General features: G+C 35.9%; 1 protein-coding gene across 2 annotated transcripts; it reads left to right on the top strand.

Annotated features, from left to right (window-relative positions):
• The first annotated feature begins 90 nt into the window (after positions 1 to 90).
• LOC146164259 (suppressor of fused homolog) lies at positions 91 to 13,545 on the top strand. 2 transcript variants are annotated; one of them, XM_083381191.1, is made up of 12 exons: positions 91 to 793; positions 1,127 to 1,366; positions 1,635 to 1,769; positions 1,867 to 2,003; positions 2,265 to 2,407; positions 4,095 to 4,180; positions 4,354 to 4,426; positions 4,730 to 4,871; positions 5,973 to 6,063; positions 7,943 to 8,136; positions 10,323 to 10,453; positions 12,796 to 13,545. In XM_083381191.1, exons 2-12 carry the CDS (start codon positions 1,197 to 1,199, stop codon positions 12,898 to 12,900), a joined length of 1,407 nt encoding a protein of 468 aa, XP_083237317.1. In that variant the 5' UTR covers positions 91 to 793; positions 1,127 to 1,196; the 3' UTR covers positions 12,901 to 13,545. The 2 variants fall into 2 exon arrangements, with proteins under 2 accessions (XP_083237317.1, XP_083237318.1); XM_083381192.1 differs by lacking the exon at positions 91 to 793 and adding an exon at positions 860 to 949.
• Positions 13,546 to 14,550: the final 1,005 nt, after the last annotated feature.

Raw genomic sequence — 14,550 nt, 5'->3', positions numbered from 1 at the left:
CCCAAAACACCTTAAAAAAAAACTGGACTCTCACTGTTCACCTCTGGAGTCAGATCGCGTACGTTACGGAGGTAAATTATTGTACGTATATTGCAAGTAACTGTAAATACTGTTTGTCGTTTGTTGATTTGCAATAAATACTCTTTTATTGTGGTCAATACCCACATTATCTTGATTTTGCAGAGATAGGCCCAGAACATGACCTTCTCGGAAATTACCACATTCTCGTGATATTTGGCGCTGATGCCAAACTAACTATGCTACGTCGCTTAGGCTAGGGATTCTTGATAAGGCAGTCCAAAGGCGTCACAGTACTTTATTGTAAAACAACATTAAAAAATTATTTTAAACTATGTTTTAGGTCAAACACTTCAAGTGTCGTTCCTCGAAGAACTTTACTGCATGTGATTATTTGCTTGGAAGTCTTTAGTGTAACATTTAGGCGATAGACATAATATTAAGTATTTTTGCCAATCGGCGTAGGCCTACGGTTTTTCTCATCTGCATTTTGACAAAACGAATGGAGCGTGAAGTCCGCGAGACTGGTTTATGTGTTACTCGCGTTGAGCTGGCTGCCAAAAGTAAACAAACTTGTCAGCGCGCCGCTCGATCCTCGCTTTGGTTTATTTGTAACTGAGCCCACGTTTCGTGCGAATCGACGCATAACAAGAGTCTTTCTTCTGCGGTCCACGCATCATGGGTGGTCCTCTGGCTTACTACATGCTGAGCGGACTCAGCGGTGTTTAGCTTGAAGCGGGTGGCAGCAAACAGCTCTACATCGTTTGTTTCCAAGGTGCATTTTAAAAATGAAAATAATTTTTTAGCGGTAAACTTCTGTAGTTGCCAATTAAAAAAATCAACAGATGTTGGTGTACTCTAATAGTTTGTCGCATTTATAATTTTAATTGTTATATGTAGTTTATCCAAAGCTAATAAGTAAAATAAAATGGTGAGTCCCTTATTAGTTTTATCCTTACTAGTTTTTTAGTACTCAGTAATTCAAACATGTGGAAAAATCAAATGTTTTATTCGTTTAAAAATATTATAACTATTTACAGTTTGAATTTATTTCTGAAAGGTTAACTGATATTCTGATAATAATATTTGCTTTGTTCATCTCTTTCAGATATTTGTTCAATATGCTAAACAAATTGATCAATAGAGTACTACAACATTCAAGTTGTTGTACTTAACATATGGCAGAAATATTGGCCTCAAGGAGTTCCAAGCCACCAAGACTCTCAAATACTTTGTCAAACATGGTACCAAATCCTCCACCTGGTTTAAGTGCTATTTATCAAGCATGTCGAAAGATTTACCCAAACCAACAAAACCCTCTTCAAGTCACAGCAGTGATTAAATATTGGTAATCAACATATTTTTAATTAATTTTGTTTAATTCAAATTACATTTTAAATAAGAAGGTTTATGGGGACTGTGCAAGGTGTTATACTGTATACTTATTTTATTTTATTTAAGTATATGTTTTTTGTATTTTCTTTAAACTTGTTTTTCATTTTTGATGTGTGTGTTGTTATCGCTTTCAATCCTAAATGGTTAGAAAGTTTTAGTACATGTGATGCTATGCTATTAAAAGTAAATAAAAAGATATTAAAGCCAGGGTTCAATTTCAGGCTTGGTGGCCCTGATCCCCTGGATTATGTTTCAATGTATAGAAATAAAGGCAATGCAGAGTTGGGCATTCCTGAACATTGGCACTATATTACTTTTGGATTTTCTGATCTTCATGGAGATGGAAGGGTTCATCCGTGAGTAATTAATTTTGTTTCAAAGTTATTTAAACAGTTTGTAGTATATGTGTTTTCATTCCTTTTAAATGATTAGACCATACTGCATTTAATTTAGGACAGCAAACAGTGACTGTCCAAGTGGATTTGGGTTTGAGTTAACTATGAGGCTTAAGAAGGAACCTGAAGAAATTGGACCACCAACCTGGCCAGCTGAATTGCTTCAGGCACTAGCACGCTATGTTTTTCAGTCAGGTCACTTAAATTACCAGTACAAATAAAAGCTTTTAATTTGTCTAGTTTTGCAATTGTAAAGTAAACCTATTTAAACATTTGTATAAGTAAATAAAGGTTGAATTTTTTTCTTAGTATACGCTATACACAAAATAAACTTTTTAAATTTTTTACATTTGTTTGAATTTCATATTACTTCACTGCAATTTATAAGTTTACTTGACTTACTTTTTTACAACTTTGTTAAAATAATTTAACCGTATTAACAATATATTTTTGTAGAAAATGCACTGTACAGTGGGGACCATGTATCCTGGCATGCACCCCTTGATAACAGTGACTCACGGTTGCAGCATATGCTAATGACTGATGATCCACAACTTCCAATGATCACCACGCCATCTGGTTTTGTTTCTTTTATTCAGGTTTGTATTGCTTAGCTATGCAACTTTGTTTTTAAAGTAACTTGTAGACCAGTCACAAAAATAAATATTATAAAATGTTATAAAAAACAATTTTATTTTTTAAAATACCATTTGTTTTGCAAATTGTTGTGATAAATGCCAGAATATGAGTGATGTAAAGTGTGACACCCCAGATATGTAATTAAATCTACCTTCTGCTTAAACCTATAATAAATTATAGTTTAGACTAGGATAGGAGGCAAAGGAAGGGTGGGATGTATTTTGTCCAATTTGAATTTTTAATTATGACAATATGTGCCCAGGCTGGCAGAATCTTGCCAAAACATTTGTGACCCTTTGGGTTTTTTTTGCGATCCTCAAGAGGTATATAAACCTTGTCAAGTTTAGGTTAAACAAAGGAATAATTTAGCAATAATCATCTATGAATTAAAATATTTTATTAATTAACTTGGAAAATATTTATTTAAGAGTTCCGCCAAGGGCGCAAATGTTTTGTCATTAAGCGGAAAAACTTTTTACATTTACGTAGTAAAAATCGACAAAAAATATTTAAGGTGGAGGAGCATGGCCTGTTGTCCTTAAATCCGCTACGGTCAATGTCATACTTGTATTTTGTCTATTTAACTACAATTGTGTCTATTGCATATGTTTTTTTAGGTCAAATAGGAGTACTTAAGCGCTCCCAGTTTACTTGCCAGGCTGGCAGAATCTTAGCAGCCTTCTGGTGACAAGCATTTTGTCAAATTCTTTATATTTTTGGTCTCTTTCCCCAAGTTAAATGCTGTATTCATCTATCAAATGTTTACACCTTGCAGTGTTTAGGCAATTCACAAGGAATATAGTGATGCAAGAGTTGCGCCAAAGCTGCAAAATTTTGTGACACTAACAAATACATTAGGGTGTTACGAAAGTACATCATGTGGGTGCACATGTCTGCTTTTCTTACACACAGCGCAACAAGCCATAGTATGCATAGCGCCTTGGCTGAATAGATTTGCCTAACACAAGACACAAACATATTACAACTGGATTAAATTTTGCTTTAGGCATGACAATATTTCGCATTGCCGTAATTAAAACAGACAAAAAATATAGTTTAGGTTTAAGATTAATTTAAATTAAGGTTATACAACTTGATTAAACTTATCCTGACAATGCCTTCATATGAAACTATTTTGAAAAGTATATAACATGATCTAAAAGAAATGAAAACCTCCATGAAAACATTTTTTTTAAACTAAAAATCCAAACTAGGTTTAATAGGCATAGTTGACCCTTTAAAAAGTTCTGTTAAAACAGATATATCTCCAAAACAACCTTTATTGTATCTCCTGATAACAAATCAATGTTATATGACTGAAGGTCTATATAAAATAAAGATAAAACACAGCTTTCTACATAAAACACAGTTTTCTACATTTTTACATGTTTGTTTTTTGTACAGAAACTGATGATGCCTTATAGGCGTAATATGTATATTTCTGTAAGATTTTAAGAAATGATTTTATGTTTTATCTGTTTTAATAAATAAACAGTTTTAAGATCTTTCTACATACAAACAAAGCTATTTACCTAAATATGATCAAACTTTAATAATAGTTTTACGCATTTCATTTTTATATTTACTTTTTTATCATGTACTATTGGTTTTATAATATTGTTAGTTTATATTATCAATTTGTGCTAGGTGGTTGGTGTCTGCACTGAAGAATTAAAAGCAGCCCAACAATGGAATGGACCTGGTGTAATAGAACTACTAAAAATTTTGCCAGTGTATGTTTTGTTGTTGTTTGTTTTAGTATAGTTTATACAAAATTAGGGTAATAGTACCATGTATGACTGTACTTTTGTAGTTACAATGACACAATAATTATTACACCGTTTAATATTTTGTACTTATACAGGTTATTATCTCCTTAAATCTTTTGTAACATTTTTACACACAGATCTGGGGGACCATGGCTGGTTACAGACATGCGCAGAGGGGAAACAATATTTGATCTTGATCCTTCTCTTCAGGTGTGTATTGTATTTTACAGGGTATTACAGTTAAATATAATTTTTTAGGCTTCTAAACATCTACCTTGTTATGTGATTCTACTTAAATTAAAAAGAAGTGCAAACCATTAACAATTGAATTAGAAAAAAACAACCAGTGTCTCTGGATATAAGGGATGAGCTTTAATATTCCGTAGTTTAGGAATCAACCAACATCAAAATACAGACGAATATTAAATTACCAGTACAAATCAAACAGCATTTCATGTAGTATTGAGGTTAAGGATTTGTGTTTCATTATAAAAAATATTCTTTACGTAACAGGAAAGGGTTGAAATAGGAATTCAGACAAGTGGCTCGAACTTGAGTGGTGTTAGTGCTAAATGCACATGGGAAGATTCAACTAATTCCCCATTATACAATGCATTTAATGAATCACACCAACCACCAGTTTTATCTGAAGAAGGTTTGTTGTGTAAAAAGGTTTATAAATATTTGTGTGATTACCAATTATAATTAAAATTGTTGTTTTGGTGTCTCAAGAAAATTTCTGTAAAGCAATTTTGCCTCACTTTTTACAATTGTTTTGCTTGATTGTCATCCACCCCAAAAAATTAGTCCCGATTGAGGTATGAAATATGAAATGTGTTGTATGACTTTGTAAATGTATGAAATGTTTTGTATATTAGTGATATACACTAGTTGCTTAAGGTGTACCTTGGTAATTTGGAGAATTTTGTTATGTTTTGTGCCTTGGATTAGTTTTTAGTCATTGTCACCCAATTTTTTTTATTGGCACCCGCAGACATGTAACACCCCCCCCCCCTCCCCCATGCCCCACTTGTTACAGCACACCAATGGATGGATTTCATGCTTTTGTTTGGGGTGTGACATATCAACTTTAAAATATAGAAAATAACATTTTTATACAACTAACTTAAATTAAATTTAAATACATAGCTAATTTGTGTCAAAGGCGCATACAAAATTGCATGTAAAAAAAAATACATTTGTGTAATTTAAATTGACAAACATTTTAACTTTTAGGCAAACAAGGTTTGCACCAAGGCAATCGCTTTTCAGAATTAGTCTAAATTAGCAGAATGATCAGAAAGCATGGCCTGTAATTTAGTGTTGATTGTGATTATGGGATATTAAAAAAAGGGGGTCAAAAATTGGAAGGAAATAAAGACTAATCCTAGAGCTATTTAAGTATACCTAAGTCGAATCTTTTTAAATAATGTTTGCATATGTTTTTTTTGTTGAAATGCAAAAGTGCATTAAAATATGTAATTCACCTTTGTAATTAAGTATCTTAATATACACAGTTGTTCGTTTTAACTATTTTATGGTCAGATCTTTCGTTTTAGGCACAATAAGACTAAATTTTACTGATTTTTTGTAACCACGTGTCTAACTTTTCACTCCTGCGCACAAACGAACTGCAGTAAGCAATTTTACACGTTTATAAAGAGATATATTTTCGTGTTCACAGAAAAACGTTAGTGAGCAATTGTGATTAAATACATTAATAAATCGCCCTTATTGATGTTGCTTTTTTTTACAGTTTCGAAACAAATAAAGGATGCCTTTCTACAGGGCTTAGGACGTTCCAAATGTCAGGTCCTACCTTCCTTATGTTCTGATGATTCTTCAATGTAAGCATATTTACACATAGTAGGGAGTATATATTTTGAATTTTTTTTTTGTGCGTTGTCCTTATCTGCTCGTCGAAATAGTGAGTGGGAGCAAGCCTAAATTGAGAAAAATCGTTGCGCTTGTCGCTTATGGGTTTAAAGAGAATAGTTGGTCATTTATACACTAAGGAAAATCGTTTCGAAGAAGTTAAAAACGAAAGAAAATGGTGACCACACTGACCAATATATGTCGTTTCAGAAAGAAATGCATTCTCCATTGCGCAACCTGTCACACACCTCTTTGTTCAGGCCTGCACTGTTTAAAATTGTACAAGGGCCGCGTCATAAAATAGTGATAATAATGACGTCTTACATAGGAAAAAAAACTAATCAAAAGGAGCCAATTAACGTCCAGCGTAAGCGAGCCTTTGAACGCTAAGCGAACACGTGCGTCGTCGACACTCCTGCGAAACCGCTTAGTGTACAATCGTTAACTTTAGGCGAAAAACTGAACTAAAACCGTGAAATATATGTGATTCATTTTAATAGAATCATATTTTTACTTTTTTCCATGTACGGAACTAGTCGCTAAATTACAAGCACGTCTCTCGCCACCTGCAATACTAAACGAAGATGAGTGAAAATCATTTGCGTCAATTACATACTAAACACGTGGTCTTAGAATATGCTTATAAATATAATTTTGCGATAACTATCACAACATATAAATGGCGACTTTGAAACCCGCACGACAGCCACAGTTAGACCAGCTTAAGTCTTAGAGAATGTGCTTCAGTTAAAAAAATGCCTTTGCATCGGATATTTGCGCAGACAGTGAACAGCGAGGAACATTTTGCTGCACCTAACTCGACCCCCCCAAAAAATATTATTCTATTTCCATTAGTAACTTAGTACAACTGAGTTACTAAATATGAAGTAATATAATTATAAACAATAATGATAATCGCATTTTGAAATTCCAGAGTGGGGCAAGTGCCCCATAAAGCGAAAAAAAAATTGTAAACAATGTTATAATAGTATATCTGATTAGTTACATTATGTGACGCTTCGCGTTTGGTAAAGTAAGAAATATATTATCCGTTCTGTTTTGCCTTTCGCGGTCATTGGAAAACATCATTGAAAAAAACATCGTCCCTATAATGCTGTTAGCCGTGGGCCCGTTGCCTCCTATAATCCAATATTGTTGGCTGGGTCAGGAGTATATAAAAATAGTGTTTTTGGCGTTATGTTATAATTTATTATTTTTATATCGTTTTTGTTTGTACTAAATATATTTCTCAATTGCGACTTAATTTAAAAATAGTTTTAAGGCTTACATTACGTCAAAACTTCAGACCTTTTAAACGCAAAGCCCAACTGTTAGAAAAAATATAAGTCGTCGGTTATGATCAAAAGGCATAACATTTTTTGTAATGACGTAGCCCTCACTGCCTAATACTGGATGAGATGCGAAATATATAGCATTTTTATCTATTTTGCTTTCTAAAGTAATTTAGGATAAGAGTTTTGCAAACTATTACAAGCTTGGCCCGGTCGTCCTCTGACAATATGGATTTTATCTAGTAAGATGACAATTACATTGCGGGGTTGCTTTTTACATTAACCCAGTAGAAAGAAACCCACTTAGAGAAAGACCAGCGCCTTCGCTAATGGACAATATGCACGTTCTTTGCTTTGTACCGCGCATCGAATTCTCCTTTCCCAGAGAAAACCTTTCCCAGAGAAAAACACGAAAAATACTTTATATGGCCATTGGCTATGAGCAGGCTACTCTGCAATATTTATTATTTCAAGTTTTATGCAATAATATAATGTCTAAAAACTAGTCAATATCCTATTTAGTCTAGGCAACGATTAACCGACGCTTACATCGCTTAAGATCGGGAAACAAGAACGAAGCCGACGGCGGGAACGACGTTGTGTACACTAGAAACCTGAATGCGGTTCACTTGAAGTTTAACCCTGAAGCGGGGTCTTTGTTGTCGCTCGCATGTAAGGGAAGGGTGCTTCACGGTCGTCACTTTACCTTTAAAAGCGTGAGCGGTGATACAGCTATCACTCTTGTTGCAACAGGTAGAAGGATGTTTTACATGTTGGTTGTTAAAATGTTTTCCTCTACGTTGAAACACAGAATATTTTGATTTGAAATATTTTGATTAAAAAAACAGCTTCTCTGGTAGTTATATTTCTTATTCAACGTTTCGGCGACCTCTTTAAGCCGCATTCTTCAGAGTGAATGACGTCGAACGCTCGTAGTATTGCAAACCATGAAGGGCCTAAAAAAAAGAAAAAACGCGCGCAACAACCCGACTAAAACACTGTACCCTCTAGTCCTTGAACAGGTTCCTGTAGCACGCTGAGAGCATCACGTCTGTTTTGATGTCCATGTTGTTACCCTTGTAGTGAATATTCCACAAATAATATTTTCCTGTTGTGAGGCTCGTGCTATTATCCCTTTGGTGTGCTTTTCAGCGATTCTTAAATAACCTTTCAGTCTAACTCTACCCGATATACACAAACTGACAATCGGCACAGGGGATTGAATACACAACGCCTCGTTGGTCACCCAACCGCTCAAACGAAGTTCCCAACATACACCGTAAGGTCCGTAACACATCGGTTTGTTTCAGGATAAGGTAGCATAACAAAACCATCTTTTTTCAAAAACCTGACCTGCTTAGAACAAGGTCCATTGTAGAGCATCCAATTGGGGTAACCGTTGATCCAGTTAGTGTAACCGTTGGACTTCAATGCTTGTTTACCTTTGCTAGTCCCCCTCGCGCTTCAACGCTGTTAGAACATAAGCGTCCGCCTAGTCTTCAAGTGGACGCACGATATCTCTCTTTTGGTAAATGGAGTGATGAAAGTTTGATTTCCCTTAGATGCCGGTATAGTTGTTTTCTTGTTGTAAACTTACGAGCACAAAGCACCGTCATTGGTCCTTGTGACTTGAATATCTAAGAATGAAAGGCAGTTTGCCTGTTGAATTCCAGGGAAAGTCAAATATATCGCTGCGCGTCTTTCAAATGTTGCAGGAATAGCTACACCTGTATTTTAGCAATGACGATCAACATTACGCCGCCAGAATCTTGGGTGGGAAAATGTTGTTAGGGCTTTTTCCTTCACAGCTTTCATTGCTATGTCCGCTACCACCACAGAGACTGGGGAACCATCGATGTACCATGAGTTTAGTGGTATTGTTTCCCCTAAAGCAGGGGTTCCCAACCTTTTTACACCGTGGCCCCTTTGAAAATTTTAAAAAAATCAATGGCCCCCCTATTTTTTTAACCTTTTGAATATACAGTAACCGACAGTTAAAATGATAAAATTATATAAATACAACACACAATAAACATGATAGTGAATTAAATAGTTATTACATATTCAGTTAATGTGATGCTTGTTTTTGGCTCTGACAATGCTTGTTTTGGCTCTGACAAATGCAGAAGTAACATTGTTGAAAACCCACAATCACAACGATATGTTGATAGGAAAGGCAACAACAATGACATGACCATTCCATTAAGCTTATAGGGTATGAATGGTTTTGTTTTGCCAAAAATGTGGTCAAACTATCTTTCCCAAAGCTCAATCGGGTTGCCGTCTCTTCTTGCAGCTTCAAGAGTTCATTAAATTTTATTTTTTTTGTTATAGTGGAGTAGATAATAATCTAAAAAAAATATTATTTTTCAATTTTTTTCATGGCCCCCTTGAAAAAGTCTCATGGCCCCCTAGGGGGCCCTGGTCCACAGGTTGGGAACCCCTGCCCTAAAGGTTTAAAAGAACTGTTCTAAACAATCTCGAAGCCAGCCAAAACATAACCGGGGACCGTGGCATCCTTGTTGAGGCTGTAGTCGGCCAAAATTCTAGATGACGCGATCGCCAATTCCACTTGTCTAGTAAAACGTGGCACGACATCGATACCATCATCTTTTTTTAACTGTATCATCACTTGAACAAAATTTGGTGAGTTTGGAACAGTCCACTTACCAGCGGACTTGAGTTTTGTGAGGTACTCAAATCATAGCTGCAGACAAATATAATTACCTGAGGAACTGTTTTTTCATTAATATTCTACCTGGTAGCAACAGTTTATGTAATTTGTTTGTTTAATAACTGTTACTAAATGTGTTTACTGAAATTTAGTGTTGAAAACTTTGGTCTTAGAAACTTTGCCACTTTTTGATTAAATAGTTTTGCTTAGTGTTATCTTGCATTACGCAATGCCGCAATTTTAATTGATAAATATATACTGACAGGCGTCGATGGTGCATTCGTAAGTGAGCGCAATCCGTATGCGGCGCGAGGTTCCTGGTTACAGGTTCTAATTACGGAGGAATTGGCTAGAAAAATCATACAAGAATTGGACGAGATATCGACAAATGACATGGTGAGATTGATTGTTTTAATAAATTATAATGCACACAAAGGTTACTTTTCGTCCGCGTATTTTAAGTTTTATTATAAGGCACATATGACACAAGTACTGTGACGTAGGGTTTAACTTTAACCTAAAATTAAAGAACAAATATTTAAAAAACAAATTTGCATGAACCCTTATATGGACGATAGTTTGCTTTTGAGTTAGATATTTTGCTACCTTAGTTAGTAGTTATTATGTTACATTTCGGAATCAATTATTATTATCAGTGTGTTTGGGTGTTGCTGCTTTCAATCGTCTAAATCAGGGGTGTTCAACCTTGACTCTCAGAGCGAATATCTGTGGCCTGCGACAGACTTCAGTTTTGTAACGGCGACAGAAATACTCCGTCGAGCAGTTTTATAATCCATTCAAGTGAAGTGTTTTAATCGCACAGTCAATTTGTCAAGCTTTTTACCTGCAAATATACCACGAATAACAGCAATAATTTTGTTTTATATGTTTCGAAATTTCTTGAATATCTTACCCTAGCAACTGCCGTGCCTGTGAAATGAGCATTTCCTTGACGTAAGTGGGTGAGCTTTTTTGAAACTACACGGTACACGAAATCCCCTCATTGGTCAATACTTACTAATGAACACTTAAATAATTAATTTGTTTATAAGTACTCTCTCGTCGACGAGAATGCGTTTGGCCGTGCAGTCTAATCCGAATACACATATTTGGGCCCCACAGCTTATAGGTTGCGCAATGTTCAATATAAACTAGACCCTGATGATTTTATAAAATTGCTGTGTTAACTGTTTAGTTGCAATATAAGGTAAAAAATGGAAACAAAATAGCATAAACCTAGCATATTATCAAAATATGGAATGGGATAATTGCAAATCACCACCGAAAAAATGCGTAATAAATATTGTTCAAAACATTTTTCCAAATTGGAGATAAACAACTATCTGAAGCAAAACGAGTTCGAGCTTATCCTAACGCAATGCTTCGCAGCTTTCTTTCAATTGCGACACACCAACAGAGCTTAAAAAATTCGGCGGTCGACAAATAGACAAAAAAACAAATATGCTATAGGTTGCCCAGAGAAAAAATTTGACGTTTTGCAATATTTTATATTCCTATTTCGCAGTTCTACGGTCTTCAGTCATAAGAACGAAATTAAAACAACATTAACGTCGGAATAAAACACAGTTCGAAATAAGACTAAATAGGGCTAATACCTAATAGTCGTAATAACATCTAAATCGGAATAAGTCTAAACCGTTAATAAGAAGACCTATACAACCTTTTACCTAACCCCAACCCCCCACCCCTAAATCCCCTATTATTCCAACCCCAAATTAATTTCTAACCCACACATTACCCAACACTAACCCCAAACAGGGGCAAACAACCCAATGCCAAAACAACGGCGTCCAATTTAGAGCGCCTAAACGTCGACACCAAAACATCCGATGGCAGACCGATGACCCCCGATCGTCCCATACACTCTCCTTACAGTTTCAGGCGTTATTTTGCTATTAAATGGTACTGTAGATATTGTGCTTTAGATATGTTGCTTTGTATGTCCTATTGTGTGTTCCCGACCAAAGTCCTGGAAATTATTTTCGAAAACCATATTCGAAAAATGACCAGACAATTGTGTAGTTTTTTGGCTAATTTTTATTCGGAGCAGCAGCCAATTTTAATTTTAGCAAACGAAAAATGCTAATATACATATAGTCTCCCTTTCCACCTTGGTTTAGAATGTAGAGTTTAAAAATGATTGCAGTATATTTATACTCCTGCCGCCTCCGGGAACGTCGCGGTTGCGGAGCACTGTCGTAGCGAAATAAACCAGCTCTGTGCGGTTACTTCTGCCGTCTCGCGAATATTGCCCTAAAGAAGATATAATACGGTTAAAACTTCATTGAATGTAAATCAAAACTTAATCTATTTAAAATTTTATGGTTTATGACAATTTAAAAATCTCAAAACGGTTTTTGTAAATGTACATACGTGAGTCGCAAGTTTGGATCAAGGCCTGTAGCGGTGGCAAAACAATACAGTGAGCCACCACTAAAAAATAGAAGGCAAACACTTATAATTTTTAGGATTCGATATTTTAGATTTGTTATTCTAGACACGAAACCTAATATTCTAGATTACCTGTTGATTCTACAAAATTCGGTAAGAAACGAAAAAGTTAGCTTTTTCGCCAGAATCGAATTTTTTTCGAATATATACCCTTCGCAGACCCTTTATCAGCTATATACTGGTGCTTTGATCTGATATACACTTGGGCATGTGACTATAGTATACTTAAAGGTATGAAAATTATCGAAACCTCATTTTCCTTTCAGGCGCAATTACCAAAGGTTTACAGCTGGTTAGACGACAAACTAGAGATATCAGTTCACGCCGATCACGTGTTTGACGCAATGTTGCCTCTGCATTTTCCTCCGTGAAATATGAAAAGGAAATATTGTTTTTTATTCTTGTGAATTGAAATTGTTTTATTTCTTTCTCCGCATAACAGTTCTGTTAGATGTCGATTATTCGGGATTCGATTTTTAATCTAACCAATCACAATGTCAAAATGTTCGCTTTCTGATGACTTCCCATAGCTCTTTGTTAATTTACTTGAGTGGTAGCTAAAACTTAAAGTTTTGCATTACGCTTCAAGTGAATTTTCTATTTTGTGTGTACTTTTTGTTATTCTCCTGCTTATTCACTGTTGTTCATGTTTACGTAATTCGTGTAGCTTATAGATGTTATAAGATAAAACTTTCCTTCAGAAAATACTTTTAAGCGTGGTTAACAAATCACACATAACAACGTCTTTTGTAGTGGTCAAGTTACCTTACAAAACAACATTTTAAAGAAATGCTTTATGGATTAGTTACATAGAAATGTTACAAAGGTGCGCCTTTTTGTAACTTCTTAGCATATCTTTTTGTAACTTCTTAGCATATTGAAATTATTCAGAAAACAAGTCTGTAGGTACTCTACGTCCTGCCAACTAAAATGGTGACACTTTTGCCGAATAGTGACACCGTTATGTCCAAAATTGTATCCCCACTAAACAGAAGTTCTCTGCTAGGCCTCGTAAAGACTATGCTTAATCAGAAGAAATAATAAAACTACTATAACGTTCGTTGTATGCGGCCGATCTATGCGCAGAACGTTATGAGGCTAAATTCGTGTTGCGAAACGCGTCCAAACGCCTACAAAAGCGATTTAAGCTTAATATCGGACGTGTGTGCGTATGCGTCTACGTTACTGATGCATTACGCGCTGGCAGCCTTCCACGACGCGGTGGCGTTGCTACTTTGATGGACTGGGGATCGTCCACATGAGCTGGCTTGAGTCGTTCTACAGAGATGCATTCCTCTCTACCTCCAAGCTTTATCGTATATGTTTTGTTCCCTCGTTCTAACACTACAACGGGCCTGTGTATGGTGTAGTAAGGGGAGTGATGCGTCTCCTTTAAGAATAAATACGTAATCGGCATTTAGTAATGTTGCAGGCACGGATGCCCGTTGAACCGTATTTCGTGACATGGTTGTTAGCTTGAAGTGACGTACTGCCTCTAAATAAGTGCAAGGCGCTGAGTTTGGGGCAGATTTTACACCCAGTAAATCTCCCAGAACAGTGAGTGGGGTGCCATATACCATGTTCTGCCGAAGACGTGTGTAGGTCCTCCTTTGGTGCTGTCCGTATGCCCAGTAACGCTCATGGAAGTTGGTCTACCAAGTTGAGTCCGTTAAAAAACGAGCAGAGCATTAGAGAGAGCGACAGAGCGAGCGTGTTCGGCTGCGGAAAATGCTGATTGAACTGCAACTGTCCAAACGAGTGTTTTGGGTTTTCCAACCAGAGCTTCATAAATTGGTGTCATAACTTTGGCTGCAGAGGGTATAAAGCGATGATAAAACTGGATCATTTCAGCAAATTTTTGCAGTCCTTTGATGGTAGATGGTACAGGAAATTGCTTGATGATTTCTACCTTTTGGGAAGTGGTGCTGCTTCACGCTTGCTGATGTAATTCCCTAGATTTATAGAGGAACATGGTAGGCTCAGCGCCTTTTGGCTTTAACGTTTTTTCTCAATTCGGATAA

This window comes from Ascidiella aspersa, chromosome 2, assembly GCF_963924565.1.
Source record: "Ascidiella aspersa chromosome 2, kaAscAspe10.2, whole genome shotgun sequence".
NCBI classification, from domain to species: Eukaryota; Metazoa; Chordata; class Ascidiacea; order Phlebobranchia; family Ascidiidae; genus Ascidiella; species Ascidiella aspersa.
The sequence above is the reverse complement of the archived record's forward strand: the minus strand, read 5'-3'. Positions and strand labels throughout refer to the sequence as shown.